Source organism: Malus domestica, chromosome 07 (assembly GCF_042453785.1).
Source record: "Malus domestica chromosome 07, GDT2T_hap1".
NCBI classification, from domain to species: Eukaryota; Viridiplantae; Streptophyta; class Magnoliopsida; order Rosales; family Rosaceae; genus Malus; species Malus domestica.
The window spans coordinates 29,649,059-29,676,617 of record NC_091667.1 but is presented as its reverse complement, the minus strand read 5'-3'; the positions used below and the strand labels follow the sequence as shown (position 1 = coordinate 29,676,617).

Here is a 27,559-nt window from a genome sequence, read left to right as displayed (position 1 = left end):
TAAATTTGACAAAAGTGGGAAACACATCAGATTTTAATTTTAAAGGATATAGCCAAGTATATCAGGAATAATCATCAATAAAAATAACATAGTAACGAAATCCTGAAATTGACAAAGTTGGGGATGTCCATACATCAGAATGAATAAGTTGTAAAGGAAAATGCGATATAGAATTAGATAAAGAAAACGGTAGTTTCTTACTTTTGCCCAGAGGGCATGAATGACAGACAGAAGTGAAAGACTGCCTAGTAATAGGCAGTTGACTAATAGACACTAAATGCTTTAAAATAAAAGATGATGGATGACCAAGTCTTGAATGCCAGACACAATCATCAACTTTGACTCCCATGCACGCAAAAAATCCAGGGCTTTTATTGGAATTGAAACTTGCATATGGATATAGTCTAGTGTTACTGCGGCCTGATAAAGGATCTTCCCCGTTCGAATATCCCGAACACGAAAAAAATGTGGGTGAAGGATGAAGAAACAATCATTATCAGAAGAAAATTGATTGATAGATAGGATATTTTGAAAAGCAATGGGACAATATAAGGTATTAGAGATAGTATAAGATTTAGTGGGAGATTGTAGGTAGGAGGTTCCTATGTGAGAAATGTTCAAACCTTGACCACCATTAACGCCATTGACGTGATCGGAGCCGGTATACACTTGTGCATTCGTAAGTTTGCCAAGATCATTGGTGATGTTCAAACCTTGACCACTATATATATGGCAAGATACTTAACAAAAAGTGACTCAAAGCGTATGGCCAAAAAACAGCTAGCCAAAGTGGTACTCAAGCTTCATATCTTGGTCTGCGAAAAAATGTTGTTAGCTCTGTCACTGTCAATTACCGAGAGAAATTTTTTATTGTGATTGGAACACGAGTGTTACATCACGTGTTTTTATATAAGTGATAGAAAATTTTAATAATACACGTATCTCACCATTTGTATAGTTACATGTGATGTACCATCCTATGTTCTGGTCACATTGAAAAATCTATTTGTTACCGATGAGTTTTCCGAGGAGTTTTCTTGTAAAACACACTTGACAAAGTCACAGCTTTGACGTGAGAGGATATTATATTTGGAGGGACCACATAAATATAATGGGGCTCAATTGGTAGTTGCTCTTCTTTCATATATGTGTTCTTATTTTGTCCACTCCTTTTTGTCTCGTGTGTGTATATATATATATATATATTTTTTTTTTGTGCATAATTGTTCATGTGTCACAAATTTGGCCATTAAGGCAGATTTTTTAATTATCAATTTTGGCGTGCTGTGAAAAAGAAAGATAACAATATATACGGTGATATGTGACATTTGAGAATAATTCATAGGCAAAGGGTCCATCGGAAAAGATGACCATATAACCTAACACTTATCCTACAATACTAGTTGTATATGGTTCAATTTTAGTTGGTTGAGTCTAACTTGTCCTAACTTAATTCAACTCACTATTCGATACCTAATCTCAAATCTAAATTAGTAATTCATATTGGATTGGGTGTTGAGTTTCTACTTATGTGTCTTGGTTCGAAACTCTTCATTTCTCTCAATTAATGTAATAGTTTCGAACTCTTCTCTCACTCCTTAATAATAGTAATTTTTCTTTTTTTAAAAGGACATGATAGAATGCATGTGAGGTAAGTTCTTTTGAGGTCGTGATTTAGAAAGGGAAAAATGTTGTGTGGTGCTATCTAACATTGGAAAGTTAAATCTTGTATTATGAGAAAAGTTAGGTCTATTTTCATTTAGTTTTGGCGTGCAACCTCAACTTTCTTCATGTAAGAGAAAGAAAAAAGAAACAAAGAGTCAATAATGAGTGATGGATTGCCCTGACATTCTTAGTCAACCAACTGCGTCTCAAGTTCAAACTCGTCTCCCTTCACTAGTGTAGATTAGTAGAGTTTTGTAATATACTTCAATATTTTTCTTTCTTGTGTTTGTTTGGGAATCGACATTTGGATCATTTCGGATGTTTGGTTAACTCATTTTTTTTATAATAATTTTCAATTACAGGTTGTTACTTGGTTGCTTGACTTCTAACCCTTTTGTTAGCTCATATGAGTAATTGTGTGCATGTTGTATTCTCTTTTGTTGTGATGGATTTTTGTTTGATATTTTAGTTTATGTATAAATTAGTCGTCATTTGGGATTTGAATATTTGGGTCTTACTGTTTTTCAGGAATGGTCTCTTTGTGTTCGGTTAGGTCCACTAATATGGAAAAAAGGTCCAACTAGCTTGGCCAGCAAATAACTTGTGTGAATCCATTTCTGTCTTTTGCAGGTGAATCATGGTTTTCGTTATATCACCACCTATATTTCCAGGTGTTGTTACAAATATATACCGGTAAAGTGGTTTAATAACTTAAAAGAGGTGTTAATATGTATACCCTTTGGTCAAGTGTACTGTAGAAGGGATATATCTTGTGTATCAACACTTTTTTACTTAGAGGTCGCACTTGGTGCGATGGCAAGTGCCTTCGCCCATGAGCGGTTGGTCTCGGGTTCGAGACTTGGGAGCAGCCTCTCCATAAAATGGGGGTAAGGCTAGCCGACATTCACCTCTCCCAGACCCTGCGTAAAGCGGGAGCCTTGTGCACTGGGTACGACCTAAATCAACACTTTTTTACTTGCTATAATGTTTTCTGTAAGTTATGCGTTTGAACAACATTTGGGTCACCTAACCGTTTTGTTTGAGTGAAACAGTTCTTGATATGTCTACTGGAAGGGATTACAAAATAAAAAGTGGTGATGCAGCTGGTGCTTTAAAGATTGAACCTATTCAAAAGGCTAGTTTCTTCGCTACAGATTTTGTAGCAGACAACTCCAATTCAATATTTTTAGTTATGATATTATCTTTTTCAAGCTACAATTGGGATGTATTGTAGGTTACTGTATACATGTTAATGTAAAAACTACCCGTATTTGAATTATAAGAATTTTTTTTCATTGAGTTTCATAGTATGTACTTGCCATTTACAGAATTACATTAAGCTGAAATGTTAGTTTAATTACTAAAATGATAAAATGTAAAAGAATAAATGGATTAAAATATAATATAAACAATTTAAAGGAGCATGTGACGATATACCTATTCATCACATAATTTTAGGATTTGTGACGCTTATAAAGTCATAAATTCAGTCAAGATTGGCATTTGGGCTTGAAAATATGTGAGGAATCGGGCGCCACGTATACTAAGAACAGGTGACGAATCACATATACTATCGGTGACGGGCATTTGTGATGTCTATTAATTCCCTAGTCTTAATCTAACAAGGCTGTGATCCAATTTTCCTCCAGAAACCAGCTGTGCAACCCAATTCGGACCCTGAAATTGACTCCATTCTTTGCGTCAACTAACAGTTACATAAATATCCAGAGCTTCATTTTGCAGCCTAGCTAAAATGGAGTTCTCAAGTATTCATATTAGCATTTGGTTTATTTTCATGCAACCACTCTTTCTTATCTTTCTTTTTAGCTCTGCCTCATCCTCCCGTTTGGCGGGGAATGAGGTGGATAGGCTTTCCTTGCTTGCCTTTAAAGCTGAAATCGTGACCGATACCCTCGGCATCCTTAGCTCTTGGAATGAATCCCTCCACTTCTGTCATTGGCCAGGCATTACTTGTGGCCGCAGACACCAGAGGGTTACAGTGCTCGACCTTCAATCAAGCGGGCTGGCCGGCCACCTATCTCCCCACATTGGAAACTTAAGCTTTCTGAGGGCTTTAAACCTTCCAAACAATAGCTTCAGCCACACCATCCCTCCAGAAATTGGTCGTTTGTTCCGCTTGGAAAGACTACTCCTTTATAACAACTCCTTCGGTGGTCATATCCCATTCAACATATCACGTTGCTCTAACCTCCAATACCTTGGCTTATATGGCAACACTCTTAGTGGCGAACTTCCAACTGAAATTGGCTCATTGTCCAAGCTTCGGTTACTTGATTTAAGCAAGAACATTTTTTATGGGAAAATCCCACCTTCTTTTGGGAATCTTTCTTCTCTTCAAAAGCTATCTGTGCACACAAATAATCTGCATGGAGGTATTCCAAATAGCCTTGGCCAGTTGAAAAGCTTAGTGGCTTTCTCATTGGCGGTTAATTATTTGAATGGTACCGTTCCTCTCTCCATATACAACCTCTCGTCAATTAAAGTCATTTATGTGCTTCAAAACAACCTTCATGGAACTCTTCCTCCTGGCTTGGGCCACACTATATTTCCAAACCTCGAAACCTTTGCTTTCCATACCAACCAATTCACTGGACCAGTACCAGCTTCAATCTCCAATGCCTCAAGCCTTTCACTATTTGCTATCTCATTCAATAAGTTTATTGGGAAAGTGCCTAGTCTGGCACGCCTGTCAAATTTGTATTGGCTTGATCTTCAAGAGAACAATCTTGGAAATAATGAGGAAGGTGACTTGGATTTCATCTCTTCTCTAGTTAATTGCACCAATTTACATGCTTTATCTATCGGCGTCAATAATTTTGGAGGAGTGCTACCTGAATCTATCAGCAATCTCTCAACAAAGCTCAGGGAAATATATTTTAAGGGGAATCAGATACACGGAAACATTCCCATCGGGATTGTAAATCTTATCAACTTGGAGAGACTAAGCTTATCTGCAAATTTATTGGCAGGCACTATACCGAGTTCAATAGGTAAATTGAATAAGCTTTATGTCCTATTTCTAGGTTGGAATGAATTGTCGGGTAATGTTCCATCATCTCTAGGAAATCTAACTTCATTAAGCAGTTTGTATCTCGAGTCAAACCAGTTACACGGCAGCATACCACAAAGTCTTGGAGACTCCAGGTTTATGTTATATTTGGATCTTTCCCACAACAATCTTAGAGGTCCAATTCCAAAACAATTCATCAATACATTGATTTACTTGGATCTATCTGGAAACCAACTTACTGAATCCATTCCCACGGAAGTAGGTAACTTACAGCATCTTGTTTTATTGAATGTTTCTGAAAACAAGTTATCTGGTGAGATTCCACAAAGTTTAGGGAGTTGCACAAGTTTGACGACTCTGTCTCTGAGACAAAATTTATTGCAGGGGACAATTCCTAAATCCTTGAGCTCTTTGAGAGGAATTGAAAATTTTGACCTCTCTCGCAACAACTTGTCTGGCATAATTCCCAACTATTTGGGGAGTTTCATCTTCTTGCAGAATTTGAACCTTTCATTTAATGATTTTGAAGGTGCAGTACCAATCCAAGGAGTTTTTAAGAATGCAAGTGCGGTATCTGTTGTGGGAAACACACGACTTTGTGGAGGTATACCTCACTTAAGATTGCCTAAATGTGTCTCCAAGCAATCTAAGTGCGGGTTATCTCCTAAGCTGAACTTAATTATCTTAGTTTCATGTGGGGTTGTCAGCTTGGTCTTGGTGTTGTTACTTGCACTTCTTTATCGATATAGAAAGGATAAAGCGCTTAAATCAACTTCAGGATCATCACTAGGGGTTTCGCTTTTGAAACTGTCCTATGGAGATCTCCTCAAAGCAACTGATGGGTTCTCTGCTTCGAATCTGATTGGTTCTGGAAGTTTCGGGTCCGTGTACAAGGGAGTTCTCAATCAGCATGAAGAAAGAAATGTTGCGGTGAAAGTACTCAATCTTCAAAGTTCAAGAGCTTCTAAAAGTTTCATATCTGAATGTGAAGCCTTGAAAAGCATTAGGCATCGAAATCTTGCCAAGCTACTAAGTGCTTGTTCAAGCATTGATTTTCAAGGAAACGATTTCAAAGCCCTGGTGTATGAGTTCATGGTGAATGGAAGCCTAGATGAGTGGCTGCACATATCAGCTCAAGGTGTAGATAGGCCAGCCAATCTGCCGAAGAATCTGAATCTCACTCAAAGAGTTAACATTGCCATCGATGTAGCGTGTGCTCTGGATTATTTGCACAACAGCTCCCACATCCCAATAGTTCATTGTGATATAAAGCCCAGCAACATTTTGTTAGACAGTGACATGACTGCTTGTGTTGGTGATTTCGGTTTAGCAAGATACCTTCGGGATGCTTCTTGCCCATCTCCTTTGCACGATAGCAGTTCCAATGTCATAAAAGGCACCATAGGCTATACTCCCCCAGGTAAATTTTCTTTTGTATATATTTTATTTGCGCACTATGGTTTTGTGTATAGCATGAGTTTTTTGAAGTCACACATAAGAACAAAGCTATGTTTTTGTGCATATAACTTAAGAGTATGGAATGGGAGGCGAGGTGTCAACATATGGCGACGTGTATAGCTACGGAATACTGTTGTTGGAGATGTTAATTGGCAAGAGGCCGACAGATGACATGTTTAACGGTGGTATGGACCTGCATAGTTTTGTTATGATGGCTCTACCAGAGCGTGTGAGAGAAATATGTGATCCACTACTTGTTCAAATTGAAGAAAGCAGCAGCAGTACTAATTCCAGAAGTAATGTGGGGAATCTTGCCCCAAATGATCGAAGAAAAAGGGTTGTGGAGTGCTTGACTTCCATTGCAAGAGTAGGAGTTGCTTGTTCTGTAGCGATGCCGAGAGAGCGAAATGACATGAGCAATGTGGTAGTTGAATTGAGTCTAATAAGGGATGTGCTAACTGGAACTAGGATGCCTAGAGAGTATCCGTGATGGCGATCCAAGTAGTGAGTAATAATACCCTGTTATTGTTAAATAAAATCCCATGACAGTGCCTGAACTTTGCATGGTGATCTTCTGAATGATGACGAGGTGGATTTTCCCGTTTTGCAATTTTATTTTGTATGTTTTGTAAATGATCATAATTTGTAAGATCATCTTTATGTTTGCTTGGAAATTTGGAATTTGTCAATCTAAGTTTGGTTCTTGTTCTGATTAATTATGCAATTTTAATTGGGTTTTTATCACCAATGGTTTCTGATATTGATCAAACTCATCATTTTGGCCCCTCACTTTCAAAATCAATCAATTTCATCCCTGACATTCACTATCCCACAAATGGTCTCTGAGATTCATCAAACTTATAACGTTTTTCGTATCGTATTTGTTCTTCCCTATACGAACATTTAATAAATAACATCTAAGTCACATTCTACTATCTATGATAACTTTATCTGTTTTTTTTCTTTCTTTTCAGTTTTCTTTCACTACATCTGCAAGCTCGACTCGGCTTTTTAAAGAGCTAATTAAGAAGAGCAATGATATACCTACTATATTTTTCATACTACATTTGTACCACCTTGTTAATAGAAGTACGACCCACCAATACATGTGGTCTCATCCTATTAAAGAGATGATACATATGTAATATGAAAAATGTAGTAAGAGTATATAGCATTTTTGAAGAATTATTGCAAGTCCCAAACTTGTTTGTTGTGTTCCCCAAACCGTCAACCATGGCATGCATGCAGAAACCAGTTGTGGAACTGTTTGGACCCAAATTTACACCATCAGCCCATGTAATCAAGGCCGTTGAGTAAGTATAGTTCTCAACCGTCGGATGGAAAAGTGAAGATATTTTTGTTAAAGGATAATATTATGGTTTTTATCATAATAATCTTTTAATACGAATTATCTGCATCTTCTTAAACCATATAAATAAGATGTGAATTATATCCCAACGGAGAGATAGGTGAAACAGTCCGATTTAATTTGGGGGATTTGTTAGCAGTGTAGCGTGTCGGTTAGAGCAACTCGGTTTGGATTCTTATCACGTGGCATAACATGGGATTTGCAAGACTTGGATAATGGTGAGATAGGAGACCTAAGTAGGCTGTGTTATTTATGGATGTTGTCAGATGAATTGAATTGATGATGGGTTTGGCTTGTGCATGCCGTGTGAAAGGTTGCTTACTATATAATTATATATATATATATATATGCCGTAACCTGCATATGACAAGAAAAGAAAGCCTAGCTAGGCTAGGCTTTTAATTATGATGGGATTATATTTCATTTTATTATTCATGCATGGGATAAAGGCTACTGATGGAGTTTTGGTGATAGATGAGAAGCCTAAGTGGGCTTGAAATGTGATGTGATAAGCCTAGATGGACTTTTATTAGGTTTGAAAAGTCTTGGAACAAATCCCACGGCTCAGTTTGAAGGATATGCCTTGGTTTCTGGTTTCTGATGCGAATCAACTTCAGGAGTTAGAGTTGTAGTTAAAATCTGCAACATTATCTTACCGTGCAAAGCAAGTACCTCAGTCATATAAATATAGAGGCAATAGCAACAGAAGAAGGACCTCCAACTCAACACACAAACTACCATGCGCAAACCCTCGCTCTACGCGAAACCTCTCAAACATCTTGAGATTTTTTATTTTCTTTTTCTCTCCAACACATCTTCAGTTTGGATAAACAGCATTGTGAAGGCAACCGGCGAACATCTTCAGTTTGGATAAACAACACTGTTGCCGTAGAATTAGCCAACCATGAAGCACCTTCAGTTTGGATAAATAACACTACGACAGGGCCGACTAGTTATCTATCCAAGTCTCGGTCGAGAAGGATTTTCGAATCCTTATTGGCAGAGGTCATCTTATTAGCCTTCTCGGCGAAGTGAGGTGTTACAAGTTACTACATTCGGCACATTGAAAGCCGAATTTGATATTGAACTTCGCAGAACTAGCAGCCTTGTCTTCAGGCTCTAGAACTCGAAGGCCGAGACGTGTTCCTTCCTCGGCCGCAGTCGCAAGATTAAGAAGTCAGCAACGCACCCAACGCAACATCAACAAATTTTACTCCTTGGCCGAGCTTGGCCGACGAGTTGGCACGCCCCGCATACAACCGAATGACGTAGTTAGCTTATTAGTTACTCGGCCTGCGCGCCACGTAGGCTTGGTAGTTTTTAGGGTCAACATTTTGGCATGCCCAGTGGGACCAGTGCTAAAACTACAAAGTTCACATGATATATCAAGATCTCAATCAAGCTTCAGTGGGTGAGATTTTGCGCCTATACAAGGAAAGAGTCGAGAAGCAACAAAAATTCATTGAAGAATACTGTAAAGTTCTTGAGAAGTTGTCTAGAAGATGGGGGCAATTTTCCGATCCAGAAACAATCAAACTTCGGCCTATTAAAATTACCAAGCTGGCCGAAGAAGAACCTAGGCCACTTGTTTGTTCGATCGAGACTGAAATTGTGGTAGGCCTAGAAGAAAAAGTTCGAGTTTCTGAGCCAGAAATCGACTTAGAAAATGGTTCGTCAGAGGAGTGCTCCAATGGCGAACAAGACCGATACATGGCGTCAAACCATAAAATCACATCGATTGATATGGTAATTAAAGACATAGACCTAGCTGCCAAGACCACGCCAATCGATATGATTATTGGTGATAAAGCCGATATGAAGAAATCTCGTTTGGCTCAGTTAATTGAGTTAAAAGCCGAAATTAACAAAGTTATTATGCTTGGGGGGCATAATAATTGTTCAACACATTCGGCGGCCGAAAATGAAAAATATTTTACCAAGGCAAAAATATGTGGAGAAAATTCTTTATTCGGCCTAGAGCGAAATCAATTTGAGAATTTTGATATTAAAATATCTCAGCTTGGAATAAAGCATCGTTGGCCTCCTCCTATTTATGGTTCGGCCACTTTTCTTTCCATTTGTTAAATTATTTTCTTAACCATTTGGCCTCTTGACTGATACTTAAGAAAATAAGAAGGCAACGAGAATTTAATCCTCGTACAAAAAGTACACAAAAAAAAGAGAAAAAATAAATAAATTATTTTCTTCACCATTCGGCCGTGCAGGCCGATGCTTCAGAAAATAAAGGGGGCCGAGGAACATCCCATGCAGCACAATGGAGAGTCTACGTCATTAACGACATGGTTGCTCAATTCACACTAGGCTTGTTTAAATAAAGGTTGTTTTACTGAGCCGAAGGCCATCTCGTGCTCTGCCTATGTATACATCACATATGCCGAGCTCGGCGAGCTGGTGCTCGGCATAGGCTTGTTTTTTTATTTATATATATATGGAGATGCCAGAGATAAGTTGCTGAGATCATAAGTCATGTGATTTGTAGCACCAGAGTCAGTGAGCCACACTTGAGGGTTAGAGTGAGAAGTAGATGCCACGGAAGGTGACTGAGTCATCACAGTAAGCATAGATTGAGGAGAATGATGCTGAGGATAGAATTGTTGTCCATGCATTGCAGATTGTTGAATAGGAGCATTGTAATCGGGAGCACCAAAGTTTGAGGAATGCATCTGAGACGAATAAAACTGAGTGGTAGCGCCAACAAAATTAGGACCTTTGTCATTATAAAAACAATACCATGTGCTGTGATTGTGTTTGCCACAGATTTGACAATTAACTCTGTCAGGAGGTTTAGAATGGCATAATGGTGATGTGTGTCCTTCAGCATTACAGAGTTGACAGGTTTGCACCAAGGGAGCACTTGGATTGCCATAAGACTGCACTGGGGAGCGACCAAGGATGCCCAGATTCAGTGTTGGTAGCACATGTGTTTGAGTGGAAAAAGAGTGTTTGGGTGGATAAGACCTAAACCCTTGATTAAACTTGCCTTTTCCTTTGTTTCTGTTGCCATTAAACGGCTTATAACCTCCATAAAAAAATTAAGATTGACCAGATGTACCCTTTCCTGAATTAGAAACATTGTTTGCAACCATTGCAGTAATAAATGGTGCGGTGGTAAAATTCTCAACAATAATCTCTTCAGCAAGTAATTGAGATCGAAACTCTTTAAGAGATATCACATTCTCACGACCTCAAATGATACACTGAAAAGTACTATATTCAGAGGGTAAACCATTGAGAGCAAGTATAACAATATCTTCATCAGCAAAGTAAACTCCAGCAGCAGATAAGTAATCCCGAGCCTCTTTTATCCTATGAAGATACTAGGACACAGAATCAGAACCCTTCTTAATTGTTTGGAGATTAGACTTCATTTGAAAGATACTAGTCTTAGACACAGTAGAGAATTGTTCTTTCAAACGAATCCATATATCTTGAGAACTCTTACTACCAATAGCACAGGATAAAGTAGCAGGCTAAAGGGTAGCAGTTAGCAGTTGCATTACAGCCTTATCATGCATTTTCCAAATCACACACTCAGCCGTAGCAACAGAAGCATTAGAGCTAGAGTTCATACCAGAGGCACCAAATTGATCGAAAAATTAAGGAAGACAGGGATGTGAGCCATCAACAAACCCCATAATTCCATTGCTCTCCAACAATAGTTGTATCTGAAAGTGCCAATTAAGGTAGTTGGAGTCATCCAATTTGACATTCACCGAAGTCGAAATAGAGGATATTAGGGCAGTAATCGGGGATTGCACAAGTTGAAGTTGCGTTGCAGTTACCATTGAAATTGCTTCTGACAAACTCAATGAGAACTTTTAGCAAACAGCTGGTATGCACTAACCAAAAGAGCAGAAGAAATGATCGACGCAAGAAGATGATCAACCGAGAAAAACCCTAGAAATCAGAATTTCAAAAAGACGAAGAGAATTGAAGATACTGAAGACAAATTTACGAGAGCAAAGACACCGTTGAGGCGAGCGGAAGTAGAGAAGAAAGATCAAAGATCAAGCGTAGGCAACAATGGCTATTGATACCATGTAAATGTAATTAAATCTATGAAATTGTATACAGAAATTCTAGAGAGAGATAACAACTCAAAGAGAAGAGAGAGAGAATGAATGTTCTTGATAGATTTCGTAATGACTAAGTAATACAGAAGGTTGAGATATTTATACACTTCCAACAACAAGGCTAACTGCCTTAACTAACACATCTTCTAATCTAATTACAAATGTCATCATCATATACATCAATTTCTATACTCTATCAGTGGTGGTGGTGGTGGTGGTGGTTGCAATGGTGGTGATGGTAGTATGAATGGTGGTGGTGTAATATCAGGATGTGGTGATTGGGGTGTAGAGGTAATAATGGTGCTAATGGCTGTGGTGGCAGTTGTGGTTGTGGTGGAAATGGTGGCGGTTGTGATTATAGTGGAGGTATGGTGATGGTACTAATAGTGGGATGCGGTGGTTGGGGTGTAGAGGTAACAATGGTGCTAGGGACGGTGGTGGTGCTAGTGGTGGTGGTTGCAGTTGTGGTAGTGGCGGCGGCAACCGCAACAATGATGGTAGTGACAATGGCGGTAGTAGCGGTTATGGTTGTTGCGGCAGTGGTGGCTGTGGCGATTATGGTTATGGTGGTGATAATGATGTTGATAGTGTAAGGTTAGTGTTTGTAATGGTAGGTTATAACGGTCACTTTATTATCTAAGGGATAAAATATGTGTGGAAGGCAAATAATGTCATTTTAAAAATATTAATGAAGATATTACAACAATTGAAATATGTATTAAAGACTTAACTCTGCATTTTATTAAAGGGGCTCTTAGAGATTAGTCCTTACCAAAGATAATTTTTAGAATATAACCTAAGAGGTTTTCAGTATCTAAAAAAGATCATTTATTTCAATGCACCATGACATGTCACCTATACAAATACCACAGTTTTTACCACTGTTTACATGTCTGCCATCTTAAATGTCAGAACTGTAACCTCAACATTTTTGTTCTCAGATTCGTAACAGTAAACATTAAAGAGAGATTTAGAGAGAAAGCGGTGAGTCCGTTTCATCCGGTATTGAAGCTGTAATCAATGAAAATTTTCAAATTTTCAAACATGTTGTCTACTCTCACAAAGCATTATTTCAGTTGTTGTAACCGTCAGGACCCTTGCTCCATGAAAATCTGTTTGAAGCTACAATTGTTCGACTTCCTCGATTTGCTACTTTCGTCGGAACCCACGAATCACTTGTAAGCTACTATTTGTAGTGTTCTTTTGTCGTAATCATAAGCTATATGGTGTGGAATATGTGTTTAGCTACCATAATCAACACACACGGGGTGATACTTGTATAGCTTGTTTCATATGGTGTGCATGTTTTGGTCCGATAAGTTTCATTTGTTTTAGCAATAATTGATTTTTACAATGCACACCATGTGTTTGTTGAAAGGCCTCTATGGAGATTTTGTATATGTTGGCTCTTGTTTCATTCAGTACGGTCGATTAGGTCCCCTCCATTTGGTACGGTCAGTTAGGTCATCTCCATTTGGTACGGTCAGTTAGGTACACTATATGGTTTCATTGTGGTCATTTTCTATACATACAAATTAGTTCGTTTCGTTTATCCTTGGACTCATTTTTAATTTATTGAGTGCAGGACTATTAAAAAAAATGAAAGCATTTGAGATAGCGTAAAAGATAAATGATATTGAAAACATTGCAAAATTGCAAGTAGAATGGGATGTGAAGCAGGGGGATGAAAGCTCATTGAAAAAATAGTGTATTGTGCATCTTAGTTGGGAAGGGAATGAGGATATGGCCTAAAGTCTTTGCTGGCTGTGCAATGCCATCATATATGTTTGTAATTTTTGTACGGTCTTTTGGGTTTGGAAGGGGCAGTTAGGTACGTTGCTTATGTTTAGGTCCTCTCCATTCGGTACGGTTACGTTGCTTATGTTTAGGTCCTCTCCATTCGGTACGGTCGATTAGGTCCCCTCCTTTCGGTACGGTCGATTAGGTCCCCTCCTTTCGGTACGGTCAATTAGGTCCCCTCTATTTGGTACGTTCATTTAGGTACGGTCAATTAGGTCCCCTCCATTTGGTACGTTCATTTAGGTATGTTGTGTACATTTAGGTCCAATTGATTTGGTATGGTCAATTAGGTTGTGAATTCAATTACTTACATTATGATGTTTAGGTCTGTTTGATTTGGTAAGCTCAATTTGGGCACACTTTCAAATAAATATGTTTATAGTGTAGTTCCGAACAATTCGGTATGAAAAAAAAGTTGTACCGTTTGTACTAATTATGTTTGAATCCACCTGAGGACTTATTTAATCCATTTTGCTGTAATACCTGATGCATTTCAATTATTGTGTAAACTCTTATGCTTTTCCATATTGTATGAATCCACAGGTTACAAGAATTATGGCACGAAAGAGGAGTAAATATTCATTCCTACAATACATGTCTAACATGGGGATTTTTGTAGAAGCCTACCAAAAGTTTCAAAATCATATCAAACCTATCCACCTTGAGCTTATGGAGAGGACACCATTTTGGGATTTGTTCAAGACATACAGAGAAGGCATTGCGACAAATGATGCATGGAAGAACGACTACGATGTTATTGATATACTAGAGACTTATAATAAGGATCTTAAATGCTTTGATATAGGTGGTAAGCGCTTGACGATAACAGCTATAGATATTGCTGCCATTTTTGGATTAAAAGTACCAACAACCAATTCGTCAAACCTCGAACATGTGAACAAACCTCGGCGAATGACGTGTTCCCAAAAATTGGGAAAGCTACAGTGTTTCCATTGTGGTTACATCTGCCAATGATAGCCAATTCCATTTCTCCTACAAACAAATAAAACATTAAAAAAAAGTGAGTACAATGAACTAACAATGTGTACTTAAAAATGAGACGAAATGGTCAAATCTCCTAAACAAACAATTGAAAATTCTGAAAATCAGGATGATTACTATGAATTGATAATGAGACAATCCAACCAATAAAGAGAAACTGATTTTCGGGATCAATATATAGAAAGGAAGCGTGAACATTGTCATCAACAGAGAAAAAAGGGGAAAACTTCATCGACACCGGAAATGGAGAGATGAAATCGTAACCGATGAAGAGGAGATGGAGAGATGAATTGTAACAGATGCAGAGAGATGTGGGGAATCCACAATTCCAGAACGTATAGGCATTTATCTGTACCTAAGGGCAATATAGGTAAACTACAAATATAATAAATTTGTAAAAAAATAATTAAATATGACATGGACTATATAATCTAACGTGGACATGAGTCAAAGGACTATTTTCAGTTTTTCATCTTCAATATGGTATTATTGAAAAGTTAATCTTTTTAAAAGCAATCTACAAGCTACTTTTAAAAGTTGTTGTCTAGAAGTCATTACTTTTAAAATAAGCAGTATATTTTATATTTACCAAACACTTTTTTTAATGCTTAACTTCAAAGTGAAGCAGTTTTTTTTTTTCACTGGTGACTCTTTTAAACCTTCTAACCTCTTGTACATTTTCTCGTCTCCTTAATGAATATTATACTTTCATAAAAAATGAAAAACAAAGAGTATTTGCTCCGTCACAGATGCATCGCATTTTGCAAGAGTAATAATTGTGAGAGTAGAAAACTAGCCAATTTACCATTTGCATTACGGTAGAAAACTAGCTAGTGGAAGACTAGCTAACCTTCCACTAAGGTAGAAAACTAGCTAATGAGTCTTACAGTTTTACTTTCTACCTGGGCCGAACATTTCATAACTAACGTGTAAGTTACTTTCTGCTTTCTATGATAGTTCTCTCTGTTTTATTTTTTAATTCAGTTTTATTCTTTCACTAGAGAAATTTTTTTGATTGGTTTGTTGGATGTCAACATGTGGGACACTAGAGTTTGAGTACCTTTGTCTGTTCCGATATGATAATGCGATGTTAATTTAGGCTATAATGATGAATCTTTGTGTTTAAGATTTTTTTTATGACAGATGTGTGAGGCATGAGCCATGATTTCATCTGGGCAATTACGAAATATAAAAAAGTATCCCCTTTGCTAAGGATAACACACTCCTGCTGGAACTAGACATCCCAATATTTTGCAAACTGATTACAAACTATCTACCAAAAGCACACACCGCTATCAATTATATGATATTTTTAGATTGTCAATGGCTTTGTTCTATTTTATATATTGACATACAACATTAAAATCCCGATCATGGTCCACTAAAAAGTATTAAACGTGTTATGAATAGAAATGCATTATAACATGGATTTCTTTTTACAGTGGAATTATCTAGAAAAAAAGTTCTCAAAGGTGGTTACAGTGGAGACCAATATTCAAAACACGGTGGACAAACCTTTACAAGCTAATCCTACCAGTAATAGAAACCACATCCTTTGTCTCTCTGCTTACATGCTTTTTAACATGGAGAGAAATTTAATCTGTATTTTAGAATTAGTGGTTTTCTTGATGTTCAACTGTAGGGAAATGGTTCTTGAAATTGTATTTTGGAATTAGTGATCTTGATTCAAAACAAAAGAACTAATTTTCTTTCTTACATTCCACATGTATGTAAATAGTATCGCTAATATATATATATATATATATATATATATTTATTTATTTATTTACAAATCTTACATGTTCTATACAGTTTTGACACTCACAGCATAAGAGACTTCTGTTTTCTATATTGATATATTTTCTTTAGTATCTTAAAGACCCACTGCAACGCCGGGCACTTTTTCTAGTCTTACATACTTACGGGCACTTTTTCTAGTCTTACATACTTACGGGCACTTTTTCTAGTCTTACCTACACCTTCCAATACGGTAGAAAACTAGCTAGTGAGTGTCTTTATGTTTTACTTTTTTCTTTTTATGATAATTCTAACGTAAAAGCTTTTTATTATAATTCCAGGTCTTTTTTTTTTTTTGGTCAATAACCAACATGTAAGTTACTCAAATTAATGCAACACTTACCACATATTTGTACTATTATTTCTACTGTTTTTTTAATAAAGGTTGATTCATCAACACATGTGGGTCTCATCTCTATTAGAGAGAATACAAATGATGATACAAATGTGGTAAAATTAGCATTTTTTTATAGAGATGAGACCAACATATATTCGTAAGCCCTTCCTCTATTTGAAAGGTGATACAAATACTGTATGAAAAATTTGATAAGATTAGCATTTGTCAATTAAGAATTATTGCGAGTGCCAAAGCTATATGTTGTGTTCCCCAACCCGTCAACCACGGCATGCACATAGAAACCAGCCGTGCAACCGAATTGGGACGCTAAAATTTACTCCTTTCTATGCGTCAACTTCGATTACCTAAGGTTAAATATCCAGAGCTTCATTTTGCAGCCTAGCTAAAATGGAGTTGTCAAGTATTCATATTAGCATTTGGTTTATTTTCATGCAACCACTCTTTCTTCTCTTTCTTTTTAGCTTTGCCTCCTCCTCACATTTAGCGGGAAACGAGGTGGATAGGCTTTCCTTGCTTGCCTTTCAAGCTGAAATCGTGAACGATACCTTGGGCATCCTTAGCTCTTGGAATGAATCGCTCCACTTCTGTCATTGGCCAGGCATTACTTGTGGCCGCAAACACCAGAGGGTTACAGTGCTCAACCTCCAATCAAGCGGGCTGGCCGGCCACCTATCTCCCCACATTGGAAACTTGAGCTTTCTGAGGATTTTACGCCTCCAAAACAATGGCTTCAGCCACACCATTCCTCCAGAAATTGGTCGTTTGTTTCGCTTGGAAACACTAGTCCTTGATAACAACTCCTTCAGTGGTCATATCCCATTCAACATATCACGTTGCTCTAACCTCCAATACCTTTACTTATTTCGCAACACTCTTAGTGGCGAACTTCCAACTGAAATTACATCATTGTCCAAGCTTCAGGAACTTGATTTTGGCAGGAACAATTTTTATGGGAAAATCCCACCTTCTTTTGGGAATTTTTCTTCTCTTCAAGTGCTATATGCATCTGAAAACAATCTGCATGGAGGTATTCCAAAAAGGTTTGGCCAGTTGAGAAGCTTAATGATTTTTTCATTGGCTTCAAATTATTTGAATGGTACCATCCCTCTCTCTATATACAACCTCTCGTCAATTAAAGAGATTTATATGTTTCAAAACAACCTTCATGGAACTCTTCTTCCTGGCTTGGGCCACACTATATTTCCAAACCTCGAAACGTTTGGTTTCCATACCAACCAATTCACTGGACCAGTACCAGCTTCAATCTCCAATGCCTCAAACCTTTCACTATTTTCTATCGCAGGCAATAAGTTTACTGGGAAAGTGCCTAGTCTGGCACGTCTGTCAAATTTGGATTTGCTTGAACTTGATCAAAACAATCTTGGAAATAATGAGGTAGGTGACTTAGATTTCATCTCTTCTCTTGTTAATTGCACCAATTTAGAAGTTTTATCTGTCGGCCTCAATAATTTTGGAGGAGTGCTGCCTGAATCTATCAGCAATCTCTCAACAAAGCTCACGGAAATATCTTTTCATGAGAATCAGATATGCGGAAACATTCCCATCGGGGTTGGAAATCTTATCAACGTGGAGAGACTAGGCTTTTTTGCGAATTTATTGGCAGGCACTATACCGAGTTCAATAGGTAAACTGAATAAGCTTTACGACCTATATCTAGATTCCAATGAATTGTCAGGTGATGTTCCATCATCTCTAGGAAATCTAACTTCATTAAGCAGATTGACTCTCAACTCAAACAAATTAAATGGAAGCATACCACAAAGTCTCGGAGACTGTATGTTTATGTTAGAGTTGGATCTTTCCCACAACAATCTTAGCGGTCCAATTCCAAAGCAAGTCATCAGTTTACCTGTTTACTTGAATCTATCTGGAAACCAACTTACTCAATCCATTCCCTTGGAAGTAGGTAACTTAGAGCATCTTGTTTTCTTGGATGTTTCTGAAAACAAGTTATCTGGTGAGATTCCACAAAGCTTAGGGAGTTGCACAAGTTTGATGACTCTGTCTCTGAGAGAAAATTTATTGCAGGGGACAATTCATAAATCCTTGAGCTCTTTGAGAGGAATTGAAGATTTTGACCTCTCTCGCAACAACTTGATTGGCATAATTCCCAACTACTTGGGGAGTTTCCCCTTCTTGCAAAATTTGAACCTTTCATTTAACGATTTTGAAGGTGCAGTACCAAACCAAGGAGTTTTTAAGAATGCAAGTGCGGTATATGTTGTGGGAAACACACGGCTTTGTGGAGGTATACCTCACTTAAGATTGCCTAAATGCATCTCTACGCAATCCAAGCGAGCGTTATCTCCTAAGCTGAACTTAATTATCTCAGTTTCATGTGGGGTTGTCGGCTTGGTCTTGGTGTCGTTACTTGCGCTTCTTTATCGATCAAGAAAGGCTAGAGCGCTTAAGTCAACTGCAGGATCATCACTGGGGGTTTCACTCTTGAAACTGTCCTATGGAGATCTCCTCAAAGCAACTGATGGTTTCTCTGCTTCGAATCTAATTGGTGCTGGAAGTTTCGGGTTGGTGTACAAGGGAGTTCTTAATCAACATGAAGAAAGAAATGTTGCGGTGAAAGTATTGAATCTTCAAACTTCAAGAGCTTCTAAAAGTTTCATATCTGAATGTGAAGCCTTGAAAAGCTACTGACTGCTTGTTCAAGCATTGATTTTCAAGGAAACAATTTCAAAGCCCTGGTGTATGAGTTCATGGTGAATGGAAGCCTAGATGAGTGGCTACACATATCAGCTCAAGGAGTAGATAGGCTAGCCAATTTTCCAAAGAATCTGAATCTCACTCAAAGAGTTAACATTGCCATCGATGTAGCGTGTGCTCTGGATTATTTGCACAACCGCTCCCACATGCCAATAGTTCATTGTGATATAAAGCCCAGCAACATTTTGTTAGACAGTGACATGACTGCTTGTGTTGGTGATTTCGGTTTAGCAAGGTACCTCAGGGATGATTCTTGCCCATCTCATTTGCACAATAGCAGTTCCAATGTCATAAAAGGCACCATAGGCTATACTCCACCAGGTAAATTTTCTTTTGTATATATTTTATTTGTGCTTCCAGTATGGGTTTTTATATAGCATGAGTTTTTTGAAGTCACACATAAGAACAAAGCTATGTTTTTGTGCATATAACTTAAGAGTATGGAATGGGAGGCGAGGTGTCAACATATGGCGACGTGTATAGCTACGGAATACTGTTGTTGGAGATGTTAACTGGCAAAAGGCCAACAGATGACATGTTTAAAGGTGGTATGGACCTGCACAATTTTGTTATGATGGCTCTACCAGAACGTGTGGAAGAAATATGTGATCCACTACTTGTTCAAATAGAAGAAAGCAACAGCAGTACTAATCCCAGAAGTAATAGAGGGAATCATTCCCCAAATGATCGAATAAAAAGGGTTGTGGAGTGCTTGACTTCCATTGCAAGAGTAGGAGTTGCTTGTTCTGTAGCGATGTCAAGAGAGCGAAAAGACATGAGCAATGTGGTAGCTGAATTGAGTCTAATAAGGGATGTGCTAACTGGAACTAGGATGCCTAGAGAGTATCCGTGATGACGATCCAAGTAGTGAGTAATAATGCCCTATTATCGTTAAATAAAATCCCATGACAGTGCTTGAACTTTGCATGGTGATCTTCTGAATGATGACGAGGTGGATTTTCCCGTTTTGCAATTTCATTTTGTATGTTTTGTAAATGATCTTAATTTGTATGATCATCTTTATGTTTGTTTAGAAATTTGGAATTTGTCAATTTAAGTTTGGTTCTTGTTCTTATTAATTATGCAATTTTAATTCGGTTTTTATCACAAATGATCCATGAGATTGATCAAACTCATCATTTTGGTCTCTCACGTTCAAAATCAATCAATGTCATCCCTGACATTCACTATCCTACATCAATTTGGTCATTCTGTGACATTTACTATCCCACGTCAATTTGGTCATTCTGTTAAAATTTCGTCAATTATTCTGTTAGTTTGTATGTGGGACCCACACATCCAATGAAATGATGACATGTGGATTCCACAAAATAAGGGTTTTATCGCAAATGGTCATTGACATTGATCCAACTCCTCATTTTGGTCATTGAGTTTCAAAAATCAATAAATTTGGTCCTTGACTTTCATTATTGCACATCAACTTAGTCATTTCGTTAAAATCTCATCAATATTTTTTGTTTGTGTGCTGATGTGGTCCTACTAATGCAATCATATGACTCCACATGAATTAACTATGGGGAACTATTTTTTTAAGAGTGAACCAACGGACGAGCATTCCGTGCTGACATTTTTGTTGCATCCAACAACCCCAACTGGAAAAAAATTCAATCTAAATTCGATAAAATCAAATCCAAATTTAATTTAAATTTGAAGAAAATAACCAACTAGAGAGAATGAAGAGTGATTTCAGGAGGCCAAGTATTTTAATGGTGTCATGGTGCATTCCTTTTCTTTTTTAGCTTACCCTGATGAAGAGGATGATGACTTTTTTTCTTTTAGTTTTGGTTTTTAGTTCTTATTTTACTTTTAGTTTTAAATCTTAAAAAAAAAAATAGATCTTATAGTTAATCTACGTGGCACCTTATGATTGGCAATAAGCATTCCAGAGGTACCGGGATACTTCTCGGTACCTCTGGGATGCTTTTTGCCCATCTCCCTTGCATGAAAACAATTCCATTGTCATAAATGGCTCCATAGGCTATACTACCCCAGGTAGATTTATTTCTCCACCTCCGTAAATGTATCATTTTGTAAACAAACATCCAGATAAAAAAGTTATCAAATATCACTTTTATGGTAGTGATGTTCTCAAATAGCACTATTCCAATAACAAATAAACAATATCAATTAGGGAAGTGATTTTCGTACACCTGTATCAGCTTCCCACACATTTCTCTTTATTATGACCAACAAATTGAAAACAAGAAACATGATTAAATCGGAGCGTGCGTGAAACTAGGAAAATATGTGCATCATTATCAACAATAACATCATGATTATTAAGGATTTATTTATTTCTTGTTAATGTCATGAGACGACATGGAGTCATAGACGGGACAATCTAGTCAACAACATGCCGACGTACGGAGATGACATCGATTTAACAAGCGTATTTGCAACGTCGCATAATGCATTGCAATTTGCAAGAGTACTAACTATGAGAGTACTCATATGAAGGCAACTGCAGGAGAAACTTGCCAATGTACCATTTGCATGAACCTTCCTCTACGCTAGAAAAAACTATTTAGCGAGTCTTTACGTTTTACATTTTTTTCCGGATGATGCTACACTTACCACATTTTTCCAATCGTATTTGTTCTTCCCAATACGAACATTTAATAAATAACGTCTAAGTCACATTCTGCTATCTATAATAAGTCTATCTGTTTTTTTTTTCCTTTTCAGTTTTCTTTCACTACATCTGTAAGCTCGACATGGCTTTTTAAAGAGCTAATTAAGAAGAGCAATGATATACTTACTGTTACAGAAATATCCAGTGTTTTATTTGGTAGCCTAGCTAAAATGGAGTTCTCAAGCATTCATATTAGCATTTGGTTTATTTTCATGAGATCAACTTTTTTTTTTTTTTGGCTTAAATCTATATAGTTAGTAGTAATACATTTTTCAGTATGGCTTTTCAAAAGAAAAACTTTATTTTAGATTTCAAATCCATTTCCAGGAAATTTAGCTAGATTTGTCTCCAAGGTGTGGGACCAGGCATATCCAGATTTGTCTGTAGGAAAATATCAACCAAATTCTTAGAGAAATTTATGTGGATATCGGTATAGTTTGACAAATCAAAGCCAAAAGCCGCGTTCATCCAATTTTCTGTATAGTTTGACAAATCAAAGCCAAAAGCCGCGGTCATCCAATTTTTTTTCTATTGACTGACAAGGTTGTGATGGCTATTAATTCCCAAATCCTTGTGTCATCTAACAGTGACTTTCATCTCTTACTAATCTTTAAGAGATCGTTTGTTTGCCCTCACTTCAAGGCATAAGTAGTGAGAAATAATAGCCTGTCATCATCATTTCAACAGCCATGAAACTTGGACGGTAGTTTGCGTGGAGTGGTCCGGCGGTTTTAATATTTTTGCAGTTGCTTTTATTCTATGATTTGTGAATGATCTTTGTAAGATCATCTTTGTGCTTGCTTGGATGTCTATTTAAGTTTAGTGTTCTGTCGGTTTAATATTTTGCGTTACTAAGTTTGTGTTTGTCCAATCTTCAAATTTGTCAGTCTTTCTTACCCTTTTTTTTTTCTTGGTTAACGCCAGTCTTTCTTACTTTCTTTGTTGTTTACATTGATTGTTTACACACTAGTTACTGTAGTATATATTAGCAATTGAACCCACACGATACTGCATGTTTTTAATTTTTTAATTGTGTTAAACGTGAAGAAAATGTTAAAATCCATTTACATCCATATCAAACTCTATTTACATCCTTATGTTCAGTAAGGAATAAAAGATAGGTGTTTGTAGAATACACTACTTAGCAAAAATGTTGGAGAGTAAGTTGTTCATATAGATGTAATACACACCAAAATATCTTTGCTTTTTGTGATCCAACTTTTCAGATTGTTCCTCTGGACTTCACTCTTCTTTCTTCATCGTTGCCAAAAAGGTGTTCCTAGTCCGTTAAAATATCTCTTGAAAGTAATTGAAACCTCAGACAAAAGATAGATAGCTAGGAATAAAGAAAAACACATGCATGAAGAAAACTTCAAATTTTCAACCACACCTAATTTATAATTAAGCTAAGCAATGTAAACAAAATAAACAAAAAATAAATTAAAGAAAATTGGGAGAACTAATTTAAACATACACCAACCTACATTCTTACACTATTCTTCCTGTTTTCCCAAAATCTTTCCAGACATCAATGAAAACAAAACTGTTCGTAGCAATGAAAGCATAATTTCTAGTAATTGCATCCATACAAAAGCTGACAACCCAATGAGGCGGCATTAAGTTACAATGCTTGATCCTCTAATGGAACATTGTTCATAATTCAAGCACTTGAGCATCTTTTGAGTTTAATTACTACTACTTAAACATGACGAGCAAATAGGTGAATTTGGATTGGCAGTTCTATTGCCATTGTTCTAATATTCACATCTAATATTGACGGATAAGAAAACAAATGTTAGACTTGAGTCACAGTCACATGAGTACTGAAGGGCGTAGGAGAAAAGGCTAACGTCCGCCGGCGGCGAATTAGGGACGCATGCGTACGGTTCAACGCCAATGCATAGGATGGTATATATTGACCATTCAAGTTCCCTAAACACGCAAAATAGGATGAAAATAAATGATTTTATGCAATAGACGTGCAATTCTCGTCAATATTTATGTTATCATGTAAAGGCTGCATATGAGAACTGATAGCATTCAACATAGCTCACTCCTTATCTAATGAAAAATATTTTGCTCCTACCATTCAATTCCACCGATGATTGGTTTACGAGTTTCAGCCAATTCCTCTCTCACCCTGCGGAAATCCTCCTTATGACAAAAACACAACCCGATTGAAACAATAATCTTAACCATGACGACAAATTACCATTTGCATTACGGTAGAAAACTAGCCAAATTACCATTTGCATTACGGTAGAAAACTAGCTGGTTGAAAAGTTTATTATTTCTTTCCATGGGTTCAAATTATTTCTTAGGAAAACTAATAAAAATAGCTTAAAATTTTTTAGTTTTAACAATAAGGACAAAATAAGGGTAAAGTGAATAGTATCAGGATTGATTTTTTAGTATAAAAATGTGGTTTTTCGTTAAAATAAACAGTAGAGTTTCGTTAAAGTTATCTTATTTCTTTCCATACAACCTCTCTTCAATAGAATACTTTTCGGTTACGGAACTCCTCCTGGCTTGGACAACACTTCATTTCCAAAACTATTTGGGAGTTGCATGAGTTTGAGGACTCTGTCTCTGAGAGGTAACTTATTGGATGGGATAATTCCTGAATCTTTGAGTTCTTCGAGAAGGATTGAATATTTCGATCTTTCTCATAGCAACCTTTCCGGCAGAATTCCAAACTATTTGGAGCGTTTCAAGTTGCAGAATTTGAACCTCTCATTTAGCAAGGGAGGAATTTTAGAAAACACAAATGCAATTTCTACCATGGGAAACACACGGCTTTATGGCGGTACACCTAATTTAAGATGCCCTTATGCTTTTTCTAAGAAAGGACTACTTCTTAGGCTGAAAACATTCTCTCAATTGCTTGTGGGGTTGTTGGATCGATCGTAGTGTTGTAACTTGTGTCAACTTGAGGATCATATCTAAGGGTTTCACTCTTGAAATTGTCGTTTGGAGATCTCCATAAAGCAACAGATGGGTTCTGCGCTGCAAATTTGATTGGGTGGTGGAAGTTTTGATTCTGGATACAAGGCAATTCTCAATCATCATAGGAAAGAATTGCTGCAGTGAAAGTACTCGATCTTCAAAATTCACAGGCTTCTAGAAGTTTCGTAGCTGAATCTGAAGCCTTGAAAAGAATTAGGCACCCAAATCTTGTCAAACTACCAACTGCTTGTTCAAGCATCGATTCTCAAGGAAACGAGTTCAAAGATTTGGTTAACTGGTTCAAGGTGAAAGGAAGCCTAGAAGAATGGCTGAATAGGTCAGTTCAAAGAGTAAACATGCCAACCAATCTGCAGAAGCATTCGGATCTTATTCAGAGAGGAAACATTGCCATTGACCTAGGGTCTGCTCTGGATTATTTGCACAATCGCTCTCACAAGCCAATAGTTCATTGTGATTTAAAACCGATTAACATTCTCTTGGATGATGGCCCGACTACCTGTTTTGGTGATTTCGGTTCAGCAAGGTATTTGTCAGATGCTTATTCCATACTTCCTTCACCTGAAAGCTCTTCAAACGGAATAAAAGGTTTCATTAATTTTTTGAAGTTACACTTAAAGAACATGGCTTTTCATTTTTGTGAAAAATAAATTATAGAGTATGGAATGTAAAGTGAGGTGTCAGCTAATGGTGATGTCTATAGCTACGGGAATTCTGCTATTTGAGATGCTAACCGGCAAGAGGCTGACGGATGACATGTTTAAAGATGGTCTGAGCCTACACAACTTTGTCATGATGGCTTTGCCCAAATGTGTGGAGGAAGTATGTAATCCACTGCTTCTTCAAAGAGAAGAAAGTAACACTAGTACTAATGCCACAGACAATGCAGCATACCGTGCCCTAGATGATGAAAGACAGAGTTGAGGTATGATTGATTTGCGCTGCAAGAATAGGAGTTGCTTGTTCTGCAGTAATGCCAAGAGAGCGAATGGACATGAGCAATGTAGTAGCTGAATTATGTTAAATACGGGATGCGCTGACTGGAAACAGGACGCCTAGGGACCATACGGTCAAGACCTAAAACTGTCGAGAATGTTGTGTTGTATTTTATGATCTGTTATAGTCTGTATACCTCCATGTAATTTAGTGAACTGTTTTTCACCTACCAATTCTGCAAATCCTTTTGGAAATGAAACTGAATAATGGACATTCATGGCCCAAGCTTACGCTCATTTCGATATGTAATTCCCACTGCAGCAATTAACAAGTTTTTGTCTTTTAGATAAACAATCAATTTAACAATTTGATATCAAATTCCTGAAAACTACCGAAATCAAAACAACTTCCACTCAGTTTCTCAGCAACAGAAAGATCAAACCAAATCAAAACCAACAACCTTCAACTAAATTGCACCCAAGAGTCAAAATTTAATTGCTATACACTATCGGTTCTATCGAAAAACAATCGGAATTCAAAACCCTACCTCCTCCATTCTTTGAGAGCCAAGCCCTCCTCAGGCAGCATCTCCGATGGAGGCGGCAAAATCGGATCGTCGGACCCGCCAAACCCTCCATCAAAGCCCTGTCCATTCGACTCGACGTAGATAGACGGAGGAGAGAAGGCCTCCGACGCCGGCTGAGTGGCGAAAGCGTCGTCTACGGCGGAGCCGTGGAAGATTGGGGAATCGGTGGCGGAGTCCTTGAGCGACTCGGAGTCGACAAAGGAGTCGAACCGCTGGGAGGAAAGTTGGGGGTCGTAGCCCAAGTGACCGTCGCCGTCGAACGGGCGAGTTGACCCGGTGGTCGGGACTGAGTCGGATTGGGGCTCTGAGTGAATGAGGCCATGATTAAGTCAAGTGTACTGCTGATCGAAATGCTCCCAAAGGCAAAAGTCGCGCTGGAAAAATATCGGCACGCTTTATGTTGGGCTAGGCCGACTCACTGGACTTTCATTTGGTGCAACCCAATTTTCTTTATTTTACCATGCTTACCGTTACTAAACAATCGTTACTATGTTCTTTTTTATACAACGATATTGTTGATCCTAAAAACTACCAAGCCTACGTGGTGTGCAGGTCGAGTAATCTATAAGCTAACTACGTCCTTCGGTAAATGTGGTGCGTGCCAACTCGTCGGCCGAGCTCGACTGAGGAGTAAATTTTGTTGATGTTGCGTTGGGTGCGCGGCTGACTTCTGCGTCTTGCGATTGCGGCCGAGAAAGGAACACGTCTCGGCCTCTTGGGCTCTCGAACCTGAAGACAAGGTTACTATTCTTACGAAGTTCAATATCAAATTCGGCTTTCAATGTGCCGAATGTAATAACTGTAACACCTCACTTTGCCGAGAAGGCTGATGAGATGACCTCGACTAATAAGGATTCAGAAATCCTTCTTGACCGAGACTTGGATAGGTAATCAACTGTCATCGCCGCAGTGCTGTTGATGCCAACGGAAGATGCTACGAGACCGGCTGATTCTACGGTGACAGAGCTATCTATGCCGACTTAAGATATCACCAGTTGCTTTCACAGTGTTGTTGATGCCAACGGAAGATGTGTCAGCGAAAAGAGAAAATAAAAAATCTCAAAGTTGTTGAGAGAGTTTGCGCAGGGCAGTTTTGTGTGTTGAATT

At 37.8% G+C, this 27,559-nt stretch overlaps 2 protein-coding genes, 1 long non-coding RNA gene and 1 pseudogene across 3 annotated transcripts; all 4 read left to right on the top strand.

Moving 5' to 3' along the window:
- The first annotated feature begins 3,263 nt into the window (after nucleotides 1-3,263).
- LOC103432810 (probable LRR receptor-like serine/threonine-protein kinase At3g47570) lies at nucleotides 3,264-6,870 on the top strand. The gene is made up of 2 exons (XM_008371014.4): nucleotides 3,264-6,116; nucleotides 6,229-6,870. Exons 1-2 carry the CDS (start codon nucleotides 3,419-3,421, stop codon nucleotides 6,642-6,644), a joined length of 3,114 nt encoding a protein of 1,037 aa, XP_008369236.1. The 5' UTR covers nucleotides 3,264-3,418; the 3' UTR covers nucleotides 6,645-6,870.
- A 5,665-nt stretch (nucleotides 6,871-12,535) lies between these two features.
- On the top strand, nucleotides 12,536-14,288 carry LOC139197881 (uncharacterized). The gene is made up of 2 exons (XR_011583257.1): nucleotides 12,536-12,795; nucleotides 13,961-14,288. It is a non-coding gene; the product is annotated as an uncharacterized lncRNA (long non-coding RNA).
- A 2,673-nt stretch (nucleotides 14,289-16,961) lies between these two features.
- On the top strand, nucleotides 16,962-20,392 carry LOC103432938 (probable LRR receptor-like serine/threonine-protein kinase At3g47570; annotated as a pseudogene).
- Nucleotides 20,393-24,534: 4,142 nt separating this feature from the next.
- LOC103432939 (probable LRR receptor-like serine/threonine-protein kinase At3g47570) lies at nucleotides 24,535-25,854 on the top strand. The gene is made up of 3 exons (XM_008371165.1): nucleotides 24,535-24,772; nucleotides 25,054-25,518; nucleotides 25,634-25,854. The coding sequence occupies exons 1-3, from the start codon at nucleotides 24,535-24,537 to the stop codon at nucleotides 25,852-25,854; spliced, it is 924 nt and encodes a 307-aa protein (XP_008369387.1).
- Nucleotides 25,855-27,559: the final 1,705 nt, after the last annotated feature.

Coding starts and splice junctions, on each gene's coding strand:
- LOC103432939 (XM_008371165.1), top strand. CDS start 24,535: ATGAGTTTGAGGACTCTGTCTCTGAGAGGTAACTTATTGGATGGGATA. Junction 24,773..25,053: donor AAACACACGGCTTTATGGCG/GTACACCTAATT, acceptor GAATTGCTGCAG/TGAAAGTACTCGATCTTCAA. Junction 25,519..25,633: donor CTCTTCAAACGGAATAAAAG/GTTTCATTAATT, acceptor TGATGTCTATAG/CTACGGGAATTCTGCTATTT.
- LOC103432810 (XM_008371014.4), top strand. CDS start 3,419: ATGGAGTTCTCAAGTATTCATATTAGCATTTGGTTTATTTTCATGCAA. Junction 6,117..6,228: donor CATAGGCTATACTCCCCCAG/GTAAATTTTCTT, acceptor ATATAACTTAAG/AGTATGGAATGGGAGGCGAG.